General features: G+C 41.7%; 1 protein-coding gene across 1 annotated transcript in view; it reads left to right on the forward strand.

The window, feature by feature from the left end:
- The first annotated feature begins 5,564 nt into the window (after positions 1-5,564).
- The window catches only part of MYO1E (myosin IE), a 211,111-nt gene continuing 200,287 nt past the window's right edge, over positions 5,565-16,388 (forward strand). The window contains exon 1 of the mRNA XM_070469219.1: positions 5,565-6,110. Within this exon, the coding sequence (XP_070325320.1) occupies positions 6,108-6,110 (3 nt within the window). The 5' untranslated portion in view covers positions 5,565-6,107. The remainder of the gene's footprint in view (positions 6,111-16,388) is intronic.

The following is a 16,388-nucleotide window of genomic DNA, read 5'->3' on the forward strand; positions in this document are numbered from 1 at the left end:
GGCTTTCCAGTGACCTATGGACAGGGTGGCATGGTTTGAAAGGTTGAGCTGGTTGAGTTGGATTCTTTCTCTCCCTCGCTTTCTTTCCCTGGAACTTGAATCCAGAGACCAAGAGGGAAGTTTCCAGTCAGTTGTGGGCAATACAGCTGAAAGGTGGTTTGGGGGGCTGAGCCAGGATCATGACAAACGAGAGACTCTTTGCAAGCTGAAATTATGGAAGGAGGAGCAACCATGAGTAAGTGGGAGAAGCTAGAAGAGACACAGAAGAACATCCATCCTTGCTGAGAAGCCAGGAAAGGACAGAGAGCATATACAGCCCTACCTTCCTTTGTGTTTTTTCCCGGACTCTGGGGCATATATACCTTTTTCTATTTGGCTGCACTACAGTGTATGTAGGACCCCAGTTCCCTGACAAGGGATTGAACCCACACCTCCTGCCTTGGAAGCCTGGAATCTTAGCCATTGGACTGCCAAGGACATCTGGAGCATATACACCTTTAAAATATTTTTCTCACAAAACAACCCGTGTCCCTTTTTTTTGTTTGTTTTGCTCCTTGTTACTAGAGGAGACTAGATTGAAATAGCAGATAGCAGGAGAAAAAAGTCTCTGACATGGAGGGTATAAAATAAAAACTAAAAGACAGGATAACTATACAAGTACAGCAGTCCAGGGATATAAAGTATAGTGGCAAACAGTGGTTCCATTCAATAGTCCCCAGGGACCTCAGCTCAGTACAACCCTGTGAGATAATCAATATTTATAGTGATGACCTTGAGTCTGCAAGCACAGGCTGCTTCACATTCAGCATATTTTCAAAAGGCAATAAAGCATGTAGAAAAATTTTCCTTCAAGTTAAAAAAAAGTTTTGGGGCTTAAACAAGGCAACGCTCGTGCAGTTATGTGTCATTTTTTAGTTTGTTAAAGGCATATACTTATTTACATACGCCTTGCCTTTTCCAGCAAAGATTAAAGATGACGTAAAAGAAAACACAAATTTCAACAAGATAGCATAAGCTGACAGTAAGGGGGAAGACGAAAGAAAACCAGGCTGTGGTCACATTGTTGATCCAGGAGATTCAGTTATCAGCAAAGTTCCCTTCTGCGGATCACCTCACTCCTTGATAGGTCATGGGACATCATAACTAGTATTACTCATCATTCAATCATTTAAAAATCTGGAGCAAGGTCAGGACTTACCTTCCAAATGTAAAAATCAAATTGAAACTGGGAGAAAGAAAAAGGAAAATATTGGCTTGTATGAGAGAAAAATATAATCACAAATTTATATAAATGTGCATTTAGTAAGCTGTCAATTTAAATGTATGTTTAAGTAATTACTGTTCCTTTATTTTGGTAAAATAATTGTTATATTATAGTAAAAATTATATTAATCAGAAGTAGCATCATATTATCCCACTGTTGAAATTCTCTGCTATATCCTTTTCACAAATCAATATTAACATATCAGAAGAACAAAGAATGTTTGAGTTAAACTCTCTATATAAAGGTAATTCATATTCCTATAAAAAAGCAAGAATATTTTTAGAAAACAAACTTATGGTTACCAAAGGGGAGGAGGGGGGAGGATGAATTAGGAGTTTGGGATGAACATATACACACACTACTATACATAAAATAAACAACAAGGACCTACTGTATAGCATAGGGAACTATATTAAACATCTTATAATGCCTATAATAGTAAAGAATCTGAAAAAGAATAGATAGATATATATGTATAACTGATTGACTTTGCTCTACACCTGAAACTAACACAACATTGTAAATCAACCATATGCCAATTAAAAAAAATAATAACAAATAAATAAGTAACCAGCAAGAATTTTTCCAGGATCCTGGTTTGGACAGGCTCCTAAGGTGGTGCTAGTGGTAAAGAACCCACCCGCCAATGATGGAGATATAACAGACACACGTTTGTTCCCTGGGTCAGGAAGATCTCCTGCAGAAGTGCATGGCAACTCACTCCAGTAGTCTTGCCTGGAGAATCCCATGGATAGAGGAGCCTGGTGGGCTACAGTCCATAAGGTTGCAAAGAGGTGGACTCACTGAATTGACTTAGTACTAACATTTTAATGTGTGCTTCCATTCATACTGGACCTGCATAAGGGGAAATTTTTTCTGATGTCCATTCCTGTTACAGAGTTGCTGCTTAGAAGATAAAAGTTTCAGAATTAAACAAATATATATAGACTTGATGCACGGCAGCTGAGTGATGATATCTAGGGCAAGTTACTTCAAATTTTAACCTTAGCTTCTTAACTGCAAATGAAGTTGACAAGGTTGTATGGAAGATAAAATAAAATACTGCACAGTAAGTACTTGGCTCAGTATCTGATACCACCTGAACCTAATAAATGATGCCTGTTATGGTAGAAACACTGATAACCCAGGAGATCTCACACTGATGTGACACAAGCCTCTCATTAGCATCTTATTAAAGAATTCTGCCTTCATTTTCCCATTAACACATTTTTTCCTGTGCTGTGAACACATTCTGATGTTCTTTTATGAAACTCATTTCATTGCCCTATATTATCTTCTTACTAATTATTCTCTAAAATACATGAGCAGTGATTTTTCTTTCACTAATGGATTTGTCTGGGGATCTGCACTTTGTATTCATCTCAATTTTTTCCTTTTGTTCCTTTTCATTTCACCCCAGATAAAATGCAGATTATCATGCCAACTTCTGTATAAAGTCTTATCTGACTAGCTCCATCATGTGTCTAGAATGAGTTTTACAATTTTGAAAGTTTTCACTTCATTGCTATTATGATCTCAAATAAGAATAAATATCTGGTAAGATATTACTGAGTCCTCTAAAAAAAAAAAGGCATAAATGAAGGAAATTGGGAAACCTTTCATTTTAAAAAGTGAGGATTTTTTGGGAGGTGAAATTTGGCCAAAAATCTATGGTGACCATGAAAAGTCTGACATTTCATTTCAGACTTAACATCAATTTATTTTATAATTAAGGGAACTGAAGCTCAGAGAAATTAAGATCTTACAGACAGTTGAGTGGAAAAGCCAGACTACAGATTCAAGTTTATGTGCATGAAATCTCATATTCTAAATACTGCCTAGACATAAGACATAAGCATTAATCTATATATTTATATTTCAATCTGGAAAGAATTATATTACATAATCATGAAAAATGAACACAAGCAGATATCTTCATCGAAGTTGCACCTACTAGAGCTGGGAATTCTTCTTGAAACTGGAAAGAGACTATTAGGGCAAATAAAAGTAAGCACTTAAAAAAAAATCTCAGGGACTTTTCTGGCAGTCCAGTGGTTAAGACTTTGCTTTTCAATGCAGGGGGTACGGGTTAGATCCCTGGTCAGAGAGCTAAGACACTACATGACTTCTAGCCAAAACATAATACAGAAGCAATATTGTAACAAATTCAATAAGGACTTTAAAAATGGTTTACATTAAAAAAAACACTTAAATGCTAACACAACTGAAAAACAGTTTCAGGGTAGTTTTAGATAAATCTAAGGCTGATAAGTTGGTGATGGATTCCTAATAAGCTCAAATTTCCCTTCTGGTAACCTCTGTTCATTAGTGTTGTTTTGTTTTTTTTTTTTCCTGCTCCACTTGGGGATCTTAGTTCCCGGACTAGGGATTGAACCTGGCCCTGCAATGAAAGCACCGAGCCCTAACCACTGGACTGCCAGGGAATTCCCTATTCATTAGTTCTTTTTTTTTTTTTAAGGCTTTTAGAATGGCTTTATTTAAATATTATATGTAAATAACACATAAAGAGTAATATATGGATTGGTTGTATGAAAAGAAGGACTATTCATAGAAAATGAAAATTAAATTTAACAAAATATTCAAGTTGAAGTGAAATAGTTCATGTTTGGAATAAAAGTTTTAGTGTTCTTTTCTCTTTGAATTACTATACCCTGTTCATTAGTTTTTAAGATACTTGCTCATATTTTGAAGCTGGCATGCCCCTGAGACATGGATTTACCTGAGAATAATGAATCATATCTGAATATACTTAGCCAATGATCACACCTGTACCGACCTAGTACATAATGAGTGCTCGGCAGATGCCTCATGGGTTTCCTGTCCAGTCTGTGCTACAGAATGCTTCCAGATCAATTATCTAACCTATAGCTTCAAATATGGTATTTCCTTGTACAAAACTACTTTTACTTCTTATTATATTTGTATCTTTCCTGTAATTATTTATTGTTTTAAAATTTATCTTTTGTCTCCCTCCTTCTAAAACTGTAAGCTTGATGAAGTCAGAGACCACTATATTCATAGTAGCCATGATTAGGTCATTCAGTTACATCTATTTGCCTTCCTGTGTAGATGAGGACAAGAATTTGGTCAACATGATCTTTCAATTTTTAAGACAGAGATATAATTCACATACTATAAGGTTCACCCTTTTAAAATGCACAATTCAGTGGTTTGTATTGTAGAGTATTCACAAAGTTGTGCAACCATCACCACCATCTCCAGAATATTTTCAATAAGGAAACACACAACTATTAGCAATTATTCCCACACACGACTGAGTGACTTTCACTCCACTTCACCTCTCTCCCCAGTCCCTGGAAATCATTGTTATCAATTTCTGCCTCTATGGATTTTCTAATTTCATATAAATGGAATCATATAATATGGCGTCTTTTTTCCTGGATTCTTTCACTTAATATTTTCAAGGTTCATGTTGTAGCACGTGTTAGTACTTCCTTTTTAATAGCTGAATAATATTCTATTCTGTGGATATACTACATTTCATTTACCCATTCCAGACAAGAGGATTTTTAACATCCATTCCAACTCGAGGATCCTTTATTCAAGTGAGGGTTACCACCAAAGTTCATGAAGCAAATCACAGTGAATCATTATGCTTGGTAGTTTTTCTGTGCCCTGAAGTTTTCAAATCTTACCTAACACAGATCCAGAGAGGAATGTCTTGTTATGACCCAGCATGTTTACTTCCTGAACCCTGAAAACAACATCAGGTTCTCTAATTTATTTCAGGATTCTGCTTCCCACCCCCACCCCAACCGTCTCCTCACTGCCCACCTGATTTCTTGATTGTAATGCAAATTATCCTCAGCAGATCTGTGCTGACTGAGATTGGGTGGGCGTTCTTCCCACGCCTCTATCCGCTGTCCTTGGGCTTAGAGCATGTGCAGTTTCTTCGCCATCAAAAACGTCCCCTCCTCTCCTCCCCCTTAAAAAGCCTTCCTTTGTTTTCCAAGGAAATTCAGGTGAAAGAAAGGGTGGGGGAAACGATATTTTTGACTTTCCTCACAATCCAGACGTTGGAAAGAAAAAGGATTTCCTTTGGGCTGTTGCCACGACTCTGATCTTTTATGCTGATAAAATATTTCCTTCTTCTAAAAAAAAAAAAAGCTATGGGAAAAAATACACTTCAACTATACTTACTGTAACTTTAGCGTTAAAAAAAAAAGTTTTCCAGTTTAGTCTTCTTTCACAGAGCGGTTTTCTTCTTACCAGTTCAGGGATTGCAAGAGGCAGCGAGCCAAGTCAGCAGCGCTTTTTGGAGGCTGGCGTGGAGGAGGACTACAGGATCCAGAGGGCTTTGGAAACTCCAACAGCTCCAAGCTTGTTGGCTACTGCGGTTTCCCTGAGGAGTGACGCTGTGAAAACAAACCCTGATTGGTCAGGCCAGGGCTGAATTCTCCATTTATGGACAGATTGCCCTGCCCGAGCCGAGGCTCAGCCAGAGGAGTACGGAGTAAGTGGCCGAAGAAAGAGGAGCAAGGCAGGGCAGCTCGTGGGACGCGCGGAGAGCATTGCACTCACCTAGGCGGGGCGGCGAGCGCCGGGTCTGGGTGGACCCTGGTCCTCACAGGATGCGCCCCGCCTGCTAAGCAGCCTCCTGCTCGCCTTCACCTACCGCCGCCGATCCCGCCTGGATGGAGTGCCCCCAGGGTTCCCATTGGTCCCTGTGAGTGCTTGGGTTGTCGAGAGCCTGTTTTTGGCGAAGGGAACCAACTTTTGAAGTTCGCCCAGGAGACTGCGTTCCAGCCCCAGCTCCCCGGCAGCCGGACCCGGCAGAGGCGCGATCGCGGCGCGAGTCACCATGGTGAGTTGGCCGCGCGGCGTCCCGGGACGCCGGACCCGGGGATGGGGCGGGAAGACCGGGCGCGGGGCACCCACCTTGGGCGCGCTGCCGCGGCCGGGACTGAAGAAGGTGGACGCCGGAGTCGGCACGTCGCGAGTCCCGATTTCCTGCCGCTTTTCCTCCACCCGGACTGGGGGAGAGGGAGTGGGGGGCCAAGGAAAACTTTCTTTCAAGTCGCTTTCGGCGTCGCCAAACTTTTCGAGGCCGGTTGGCTATGGCTGCCAGCTGTCGGAAGCCGGGGAGATCCGCATTCAGGGGCACGGCCCCCCGGGAGGGGGTGGGCATCGCTTTCTCCAGGCTGGGAAGGTAGGAGCGGCCGCCCGCGGCACCGGCGCCACGGACCCCGCTCCTCCCCGGCCGCCCGGCAGCGCCGCAGTTGTCCCGCTGGCATCCGCGCGCCGGCGGGGGCGACGCGGCCGCACAAAGGCAGCGGGGCGCCAGGTAGGGCGAGCACCTGGCGGTGGGTAGGCGGCTGCGGGCGAGGGTGCCTCGGGGCAGCCGAGAGCCGCGCCGGCCTGAGCTCTCCTGCGCGCCGGCCCGGAGGGTCTTTGCCTCAAAAAGGCCGAGTAAACAGCGCTCTCCCCTTTCTCTAAGTGCGAGGTGGCTGGCACTTTTCGGGTGTAGAGCAGACGGTTTCGCAGGGGAGGAAGTAGAGTTTTTTGTTCTTCTTCCTTCGATACTTGGGAAATTGATGGAAGTGGCTGGCTCTTTTTCTGACGCGTTTCTGACTTTTCCTCTACCCCCCAACCTCCCGCTTCGACTACCCCGCCCCCCATAACCTTAGCCACATCCCTTGGGCTTTGGCGTGGTGTGTACTTTCTTTCCAAAGCACAAAAGCAAGGGCTCTATTTTGAAGAGATTGGCAGTCCATCAGCGGAGGGGAGGGGGGAAGTTCTACCCCAAGGCTTCATAGTTTCCACACTTGCTTCTTTTCAACTAGTCCGACTTAGGACTTAGCTGGTCCTCTTCTGGTGGTTTTTTTTTTTTTTTTCTAAGTGACTGTGAAAGTGGCGCTAAGTAAAAATGATAACCCGTGCAGGACTAATTTAAAAATCTCTATCCTGCAGGAGCTGGGGGAAATTAGCGAAGGCGCATAGAAACTTACACACAAGTAAAAGGAGCACTTGATCCAGTGCTGTGTTTATTCGGAAGAATGATTAAAAACAAACTCACAACAATCTTTAAAGGGGCACCCTTGACTAAAGCTTTTTTTTTTTTTTTCTTCACTTAGTCCAAAGTTGTATCACCCTTGTTTCTACCTAAGAGGATACTTTATCTGTAAATAAAAGTTCCCTTTCAGTTTTAGGGTTTAAGAAGTCAGCCCACCCCACATTATTTTTGGAACCTTTATAGAGAACCATTTACTTAAACTGTGTGTTAGGGTGGAGATACCTAAATTGGGCCACAGCCTAATTGGCTACTTAAATTTAAAGAGTATGAGTCTTAGTACTTTAGAATTGCTATAATTATTTTCCATGGTTAAATATTTCCAAAAAAAAAAAAAAGAGAGTGAGAAATCAATGTATTTTATGTCAAGAGCTTAAAGAATCTTACTGAATTTAAATAGTTGAGTGGTACCTTGAGAAAATTAACCTTACCTTAGTTGACTCGTTTTTCTGCTGTAGAGACTAAAAAGTACTGTATGTGTGTGCTTAGTCACTCAACCATATCCCACTCTTTGTGACCCCATGGACCACAGCTCGCACCCCAGGCTCCTATGTCCGTGGAATTCTCCAGGCAGGGATACTGGAGTGGGCAGCCAACCATTCCCTTCTTGAGGGAATCTTCCGGACCCAGGGATTGAACCCAGGTCTTCTGCATTGCAGGTGGATTCTTTACTGTCCAAGTCACCTACTGTAGGATGCCTTTTCTAGGGACCTTGGAAACTGGTCGCTCAATTCAGTCCATTGCTGTTGAAGTAGGTGGATGGTAAAGTGGATGCAGAAGAAACACGTTCTAAGGAAGAGTTGTTTCCAGAGTGTGTAGGGTGTCGGTCGAAGGATGGGGTGTGACTTACCTGTTGATGGGTTCCCTGCCAACAGCACAGATGGCAGTACTGTAGGCTGCCAGGAGACTATCAGTGCATCAGATACGGTTGCTGAGGCCACGATGCCCTGACGGAAAAGTTGAAACAGCTGGCTGTCCTGAAATAGGAGCTGTGCCATCAGTCGCTCCATCTACTGGATCTAGAATAACTTGGCAAAAATGAAATGAATCATTTCTTCACTGGCTTGCAAAATGAAGTCTGTGCACTAGATTTGTGAAGTTGCCTTAGAACAGAGCATAGGCAGCTTCGATAGTGAGAAACTTTAGTTATTATGTTTATGATTTATGTAAGACCCCCTTCCAGCTAAATGAGGCATTGATTTGTGTTTCACATCTGTCTGCCCAGCTGCATCCCCCTCAGCTGCTTAGAACAGGAAGAGAAGGGACGTTGCCTCCAGTGGGCGTGGCTCAGTATTGGGGAGCCACCTGTACTGTGGATTTTCTCCCTCTCCCCCTCTCTCTCAGATATCTTAGGAAATCTGGTAGCACATTAGGAAGGCTCTCCACCTGTACCCAAGACCCTCCCAAGGCTCACTCAGTTGTGACTCATAGGGAGAGTGCCATTTTCTGACTCATAAACAAGGTATACAGCTTACAGTTTATCTCATATCTTCCTCCTGAAACCTCACTTTGGGACACTTTTCTCCATCTCTGGAGAACCAAGAACAGTACCGGGCAATAGCAAATTTGTTTCTTTTTTTTCTTAGGTGACTTGAATGGGGAAAAAGAAGGAAAACACCAAAAAATCTCTGCATGTCTACACATTGGTTAAGAGGGCACAACAGTCTCCTTTGACTTTAATCAAAATGCCCATCTAAGATTTCCTTTGTAGAATCTGGCTTTATCATCAGCCACAAAGGAAGTTCTGCTTTTGGACTGTCTAATGAACTAGATCCATGTGTGTGCCTCTGCTGTGTACTTCAGAGCTAGAAGCTATAATTCATAAGGCTTTTGTGACTTAGATATACTGACATATTTAAGTACACCTGAATTGGCCATCACCTCTGAATATGTTCAGGAAACGTTCCCTTCTCTTTGCTTGCATATTGTGAATAAATTGCAGACATTATACATAAAAATACATAGGAATAGACTTACGAACCTTGAAATCTGATGGAGCTGACTACAAGTTAGGTAAGTTCCCTTGGGTTCAGGCATGCCATGTTTGACATTTAAAAAGTCTGGAATCCATTCCAAACATGTTTTCTGGGAAGGTAACCTAGTCCATTCCCACTGATTAGTTTATCAGATTTCTTGTAGCCTCCCAGCCAAAGCAATACAACACACAAAAAAACAAAAATAGAAAGGAATGGAATGAAGCCCAGAAAAGTTGTGTTGGTTTTTTTTTTTTTTTTGGCTGCACCATGCATCATGTAGGATCTTAGTTCCCTGACCAGGGATTGAACCAGCATCCCATGCAGTGGAAGTGTGGAGTCTTAACCACTGGATCACCAGGAAAGTCCCCAGAAAAGTTTTGATGGAGGTAGAGGGTTAGGGCAAGAGTGGATGCAGAGATTGTCTACAGGCTTCTGTGGATGGGCCTGCCTAGTAGGAAATGTTTGGCTGCCCAGTGGGGCTATGGATGGAGGGGATGGAGAAGTGGAGGAAGCAGGCTGTTGCAGAAGCTGAAAGCCACTTCCTCCTTGGTTTTGCTGGGGATTTCAGCTTTGTCAGTGGATGCAAACTCAAACGTCTGCAGAGGCCAGGATATGGTTTTTGATGGGGTGAAACTGGCCTCTGGAGAGTAAATATAGAACGTATGCCCATTGGAAGAGGCATCATTACTTGATCCTAGGCTGTGGTTACATTGACCACATCACCAAATTGTCTGCTTTTTCAAGATAAGCTGAAAATCCAGATTTTTATGCCAAACCTGTCAGTTTTTAAAAGTGTGCTGATGGTTGCTGAGAGGCCAAACAGGTTAGCTGTTTGCAGCCACTCTGTCGTAAATCTCAAAGCAGTGTTCTTACAAACCACCATGCTTCCTTTCATTCACTTACCAGTGGGAATGTCTAAACTGTAGCCACATTCCCAATAAAGGCATTAGATTTTTACTGACACATCCGCAACTACCCACTCCATTTCCCTTAAGAGAGGGAATTTCCTGGTATTTTCAGCCCATGGACTCTCTAAGCTATCAGGCAAGGGAAATCTGCATTCAGCTGCAACCATTTGGAGCTAGCTTAAAACACCTGTGTAGAGCTATGAGTGGTGAGGCTGTAAGCTGTCTTAACACTTCAAATCCCGAAAGGCACTACTATCTCCATACTATGTGATGGACCTCTTTTTATCACTTCTCTCCCTGTTGCATCTCATGAATTCAGGGTCTGTTTCAGGGATTCTTCTTGAGTGTGTGTGCATGCTCAGACCTATTTGACTCTGCGACCTTATGTACTGTAGCCTGCCAGGCTCCTCTGTCTATGGGATTCTCCAGGCGAGAATACTAGAATGGTTTGCCACTTCCTCCTCCAGGGGATCTTCTTGACCCAGGGATGGAACCTGCATCTCCTGCTTTAGCATGTGGACTCTTCACCACTGAACCACATGGGAAGCCCAGGTTTCTCTTTGAGGCTAGATAATGAACATTTTCGTAAATATAACTTGGAATACAACCTTTTGCCCTTGACTTAATTTCACAAGCTCATGTGAGATGAAATTAAAGAGTACCTCGAATTTCCTGATGAGGAGAGGACTGAGTCTTATTACTTGGTAAGAACCTGAGAAAGGTCTTTTCATCAGCTTCAAAAAGCAGAAATATTTTGAAACCTCTATACAAATGCAGAGCTTCATTGTGAACTTCATTAGGGATCATATAGAAATTATGTACAGTTGTAATTTTCCAATTTGACTCATCTACTATTTTTTTTAACAAAGATACAGCAACTTGTGTCTTAATCAGTATGTGATTAAAATGAGTTTCTCTATGGTCAGGTTTTAATATTTTACTTTTTTAAAACATGCTGGGACTTAATATTTACAGAACAAATAGAGGGTTAAAGGTTAAATGCCAAAGGTATTAAAAATAAACAGCTTGGCCTTGTAAGCACATTCTGTAATAATGGTAAGCAAATTTTGTGTTTTGAATTTCAACTTCAGAATTTGTTTTGGCAGAGATGAAAGGTTTTGGGGCATCTTAGTGAAGTATTTGTACATATCTTTATGACAACCTTACTTCAGAGAAGTAGAACTATGAGCAGGTTCTACTTAGACAGATTGTCCCTAAAAATAGGGACATGGACTTAGACACTATGCATCTGGGTAAAGTCAGTCTTCCTTTCTGAGTTGCCACTGTGGGAACATTCTTTAAGGCATTTCCAAATGGTCATTTAAGAAAAATTTTTTACTTTCTTTAAGACCGAAAATATTAGTATCCAGCCTGATCACCCATCTTGGTCCCTCTTAGCTGTTGCCAGAAATTACATTCTGCCTCAAAGGGTGAATAAACTGATCCTGGAGATGTGCAGTATCATGTAACATAGGCTCTGGGGCCCTGAAAGGAGGTGGTTCCTCCTCCTCAGTGCTGTAAGAACTGCTCCAAAGGAGGCCACACTGTCTTGGGTGTTTTGAGTTCTGATGTGTTTGTTAAAAATTCACCCATGTGACTTTATAATCATACACTGCATTGTAGAAAGTGAAACACATTTTACATTGTAGAAAGCCCAGAAGAGAGTTGGAAGAGTCTATCCTAAACCCTTTTGCTTGGCTTCACAGAAAGATCTAGAGGGGTTAGACAGCTTCAAAAATCTCAGAGCTAGGTTCTGGCTGATCTGGTGCCAAAATCCAGGTTTTCAGATCCCAGCCTAATAAGACTTTCTCCACCAAACCACTGTGGTGGATTAGAGTCTAGGCATGACTAGGTAATTTTCTTCCTGGGACTCTTCAAAAAAGCCTGCTTGGAGATGGAAGATTGTTCTTTATTTTTGATTCATTACTGTATCAACTTTAAGAGATTATAAAAAAATTAATTTAGAGGAATTCTCCATAATACCAGTACCCTAAAGGTAATGATTTTCATGTTTTTGGATTTCTTTCCAAACTATCCAAAGGCACATCATTTTTATGTAGTTGTAATTGTGGGGCAGATACACAACTTGTGTTCTGTATTTCCCTATTTATTATATACTATAAATTCTTTTCCTTGGTAAGCATATTGGTAGTATTTTGGTGGTGGCTTGAGAATACCACATAGCCCGATTACCCAACTTGAGTCCTGACTCCAGAGATGTCTTCCAGATGCACTACTGACTGTTTCTCCCTGCCCTCATTAGAACTGCCCTGGTCAACGCTGGGTGGCTCAGCCTCCTGACCTGCTTTAAACCTAACCTGCTGTATAGTTCTCTTTGGTTTTAAAGTCTGAAGCCAGGATGGGCTGGCTCGGTGCATACTCCATACTTGGTGCTCTTGACCCGAGGTGGGTACCATTTGTGTTCCCCTGAGATTGTGATGCTGGCACTTAAATGTGCGACAGCAGTGAGTGCTCAGGCCTCTGACTCCTGCTTGGCAGCTCTGAGTTCCTCTGTCAGAGGACCCAAGTGGTTGGAGACAAGGAGCTTTGAAACCCAAAGTAGAGAAGACCAGTATTTGCATAGGAGGTTAGCATACATGCTTGATAGGTAGGAATCCTTATCAAATACATTGATAACCCTTGGAAATCAAAGGTGAGTTAAGCTCTGCCTCTGCTTCTGAGATACTCATAGACCAGTGGATAACAAAGGGTGCTCTTTTTATTTTCTTTTTTAAAAAATATTATTTATTTCCTGTGCTGGGTCTTATTTGGGGCATGCGGGATCTAGTTCCCTGACCAAGGATTGAATCCTGGCCTGCTGCATTGGGACCTCAGGGTCTTAGCCACTGGACTAGAGAGAAATCACACAAAAGACTTTCCTATAGGTGATTTCGTCTCATTCTTACACCAGTGATGGTTTGTGTTGCCATTTGACAGTAAGAAAACCAAACTGTGGTGAGGGAAAGGGAATTGTTTAGGACCATTCCACTTACATGTAATGAGCCAGGTCTGCTAACTTTATGCTGTTTCAAAAGCAACTGAATATATTGTCTCTGAATTTGAAATTTCTGGGTCCAGATATCTGTATAACACTTCATTATTTTACATAGTCCTGAGGAAAACCAAGGTTGATTTAAAATCCATTTTAAATGTCTGAGCTGCTTAATATCCTTGTTTGTGGATGTTTGCATGTCACTGTGTTTGAGGACTAGATGATACCACACTGGGATCAAGCATAGAAGTAAAAGAAAGTCATACTGGAAAGTTGTCTGATCTCAATTAAAAAGTAGAAAATAAGGGAAATAAGCAACTATACTCCTAACTGAAAAAAAAAAATTTTTTTTTTAAGAAAATAATGGAAACAAGATAACCGCAAGAAATTTAGCCCTGGAATCCTTACGTACATGACAAACAAAAAAAAAGGATAGCATATTATTAGTTTTAGTAATTTAATTGGTGTGACCAATATTCGATGTTGACAGTGATTTAGCACAATATTACTTGGTAATACAATGATTTGGACAGTATTGTCTAAATCTAAAATTTTCAACAACAAAAAAATTAGGGTTGTTTTTAGTGTCTCAATTAGATACGGACCTTTGCTACACAAAATTTTGGATTTGAATGAAGAAGCATCTATTAAGCTACTTTGAGTATGATAAAGATAGCACCTCCAAGACTTGGGAGTGCTCTGATGCAGAAATATGTCTGCCAAATTATAGCAGTTCTCCTTTCTCCCATCAGATTGTCAGCGATTCTTAACATTTGGGGGTGTCCTGAGGCCCTCTGAAACTATGTTGGAAACTATTGATGTGTTTCCTGACAGTGTTTGTAATAACAAGAGCAACAAGAACAAAACCCAACCAAACAAAAAGACAGGAGCAATCTAAATGTCCATTAGTAGAGAAATGCACACATGCTGTGACTTATTGATAACAGGGAGTCAATATGAATCGATATCACAAAGGTAGTATGTAGTGAAGAAGCAAATTGTAGAAAGATACATGTAAAGTCGTTTTAAGAAAAATTTCAGAACACAAAATAAGGCTATCTATATTGTTTGGGGATATATATTCACATATGTATATATTTATGTGTATGTTCTTTTAAAAATGTAAATTGGACTAGAAAGATATCAAATTCAAGCTGCTGAAGTGGGGAAGGAGGAAAGAAGAGAACTGAGGTGAGTAGACTAACATTATTAGAAATGTTTTATTTGCTTTATTAAAATATAAAGCAAATGTAGAAAATAGTATTAATTCTGGACTGTATGTGCATAAATACCTTTTTTATTCCTCATAGTGTCAACATCTTTTTACGGTTAAGAAGAAGAAAACTTACATAAACAGAATTCTTCATTTAATTTTAGGAAGTTCGTACACCTCCAAAGTCCATAAAGTATCATTCCCAGAGTCTTAGCAAACGTTGTCTTGAGGTGAGTATTTGGGAAGAGGCATTTTAGAGTCTACGTCAGGTTGTTTTAATGATAGCTGACATACAGTCAAATCAATAGTTAAGTCCCACTGAGTTATGTAAAGTTCGTTAGGAATTTTGTCCCAGGATATTCAGCTTTTCTTAAGCATCTCTTTTTCACCTCTTCAACTTAGTGTCTGCTAAGTTTTAATATAATTAACCACCCTGAACTTGGTGGTTGAAGTAGTAAAAGTTTATTATTTTTCATGATTTTGTGCATCGACTGGGGAGTTCTGGGCCAGATTGGCTCATCAGCTCCCTGCGGTCAGCTGGTGGCCTGACTGGGGATGGAGTAGCTGGGATGGCCTCACTCACATGTCAGGTACTTGGCCCGGGTTCAGCTGGGGCAGTGGAGATGTCTTGGCCACCTGTCTCTTTCACAATGGGCTAGTCCTGGCTTGTTGACAAAGCAGTGGTCATAAGGTTTTCTCACTGCCAGAGAGAAAGTGAGTCACAGTGCACCAGCATTTTTTAACCTCTGCCTGCGTCATGGTTGATACTGTCTCATTGGCCAAAGCAAGTCACATGGCTACCCTCGGGGTTAGTGTGGCTGAGGACTGCCCCGGGGCTCAGACACTGTTCCTACCCTCCACTTTTTCTTTTATCTTGTCTCAGTTAGGTGAATACGTTGAGGCAGGAATAGATTCAGTGCAAATCCAGCTTTCCCTGCTGATCTGCTGAACTCTTGTGTATGACGGAAGGCCCCATTGCTCCTGATAACAGCCACTGCTATTTTCCCAGAGTTCTGGTTGTTGTTTAGTCATTAAGTTGTGTCTGACTCTTTGCGACCCTGTGGTCTGTAGCCTACCAGGCTCCTCTGGTCATGAGATTTTCTAGGCAGGAATACTGGAGTGGGTTGCCATTTCCTTCTCCAGGGAATCTTCCTGACCCAGGGATCAAACCCTCATCTCCTGCAGAGTCTTTACTGCTGAGCCACCAGGGAAACCCTGTTCTCCCAAAGTGCAAGAAATTCAAGCTTGTATGGAGTCTCAGTATGATTCTTTTAAAGTTTACTTTTGGCAGTGCTGAGTCTTCGTTGCTGTGTGGGCTTTCTCTAGTTGTGGCAAGCAGCGGCCACTCTCTAGTTTCAGTGCCTGGGTTTCTCATTGCAGTGGCTTCTCTTATTGTGGCGCACAGGCTCTACTAGACACGTGGGCTCAGTAGTTGCAGCTCCCAGGCTCTGGAGTGTGAGCTCAGTAGTTGTGTCTTACATGCTTTAGTTGCCCACGAGGCATGTGAGATCTTCCCAGACCAGGAATAGAACCTGTGTCCCCTGCCTTGGCAGGTGGATTCTTAGCCACTGTACCACTGGGGAAGTCCCTCAGTATGATTTTTTAATTGGTATTTCTTTTTCAAAAAAAAGCAAAAGCAGAAACTAACAAGAAGAAAAATTAAAAAAAATTTTTTTTTTTTCTGTTAAAGGGAGCTTTGTGAAAAGTAAACATTTCACAATTAAGGCCAAACTTGGAGAGCAGTGAATCATGCCAAACCAGACTGGATTGGATGGCCTGTTGGAAATAACAGTGGATGATACTGTTTGGAACAGGTGGGGACAATGCTGTTCACTGCCTAATTCTGCCTTTTTGGCCAGCCCTTCGTTGTCCATGTGGTGAAAGACATTCTTCACACATAAAAATACTTTTTTTGTCTTGGATGAAAGTCGTGTCTTCTGGATTATATGATGGTTCCCAGAATAACCCATATTGGTGTCACCT

This window comes from Odocoileus virginianus, chromosome 6 (genome assembly GCF_023699985.2).
Source record: "Odocoileus virginianus isolate 20LAN1187 ecotype Illinois chromosome 6, Ovbor_1.2, whole genome shotgun sequence".
Taxonomy (NCBI): domain Eukaryota; kingdom Metazoa; phylum Chordata; class Mammalia; order Artiodactyla; family Cervidae; genus Odocoileus; species Odocoileus virginianus.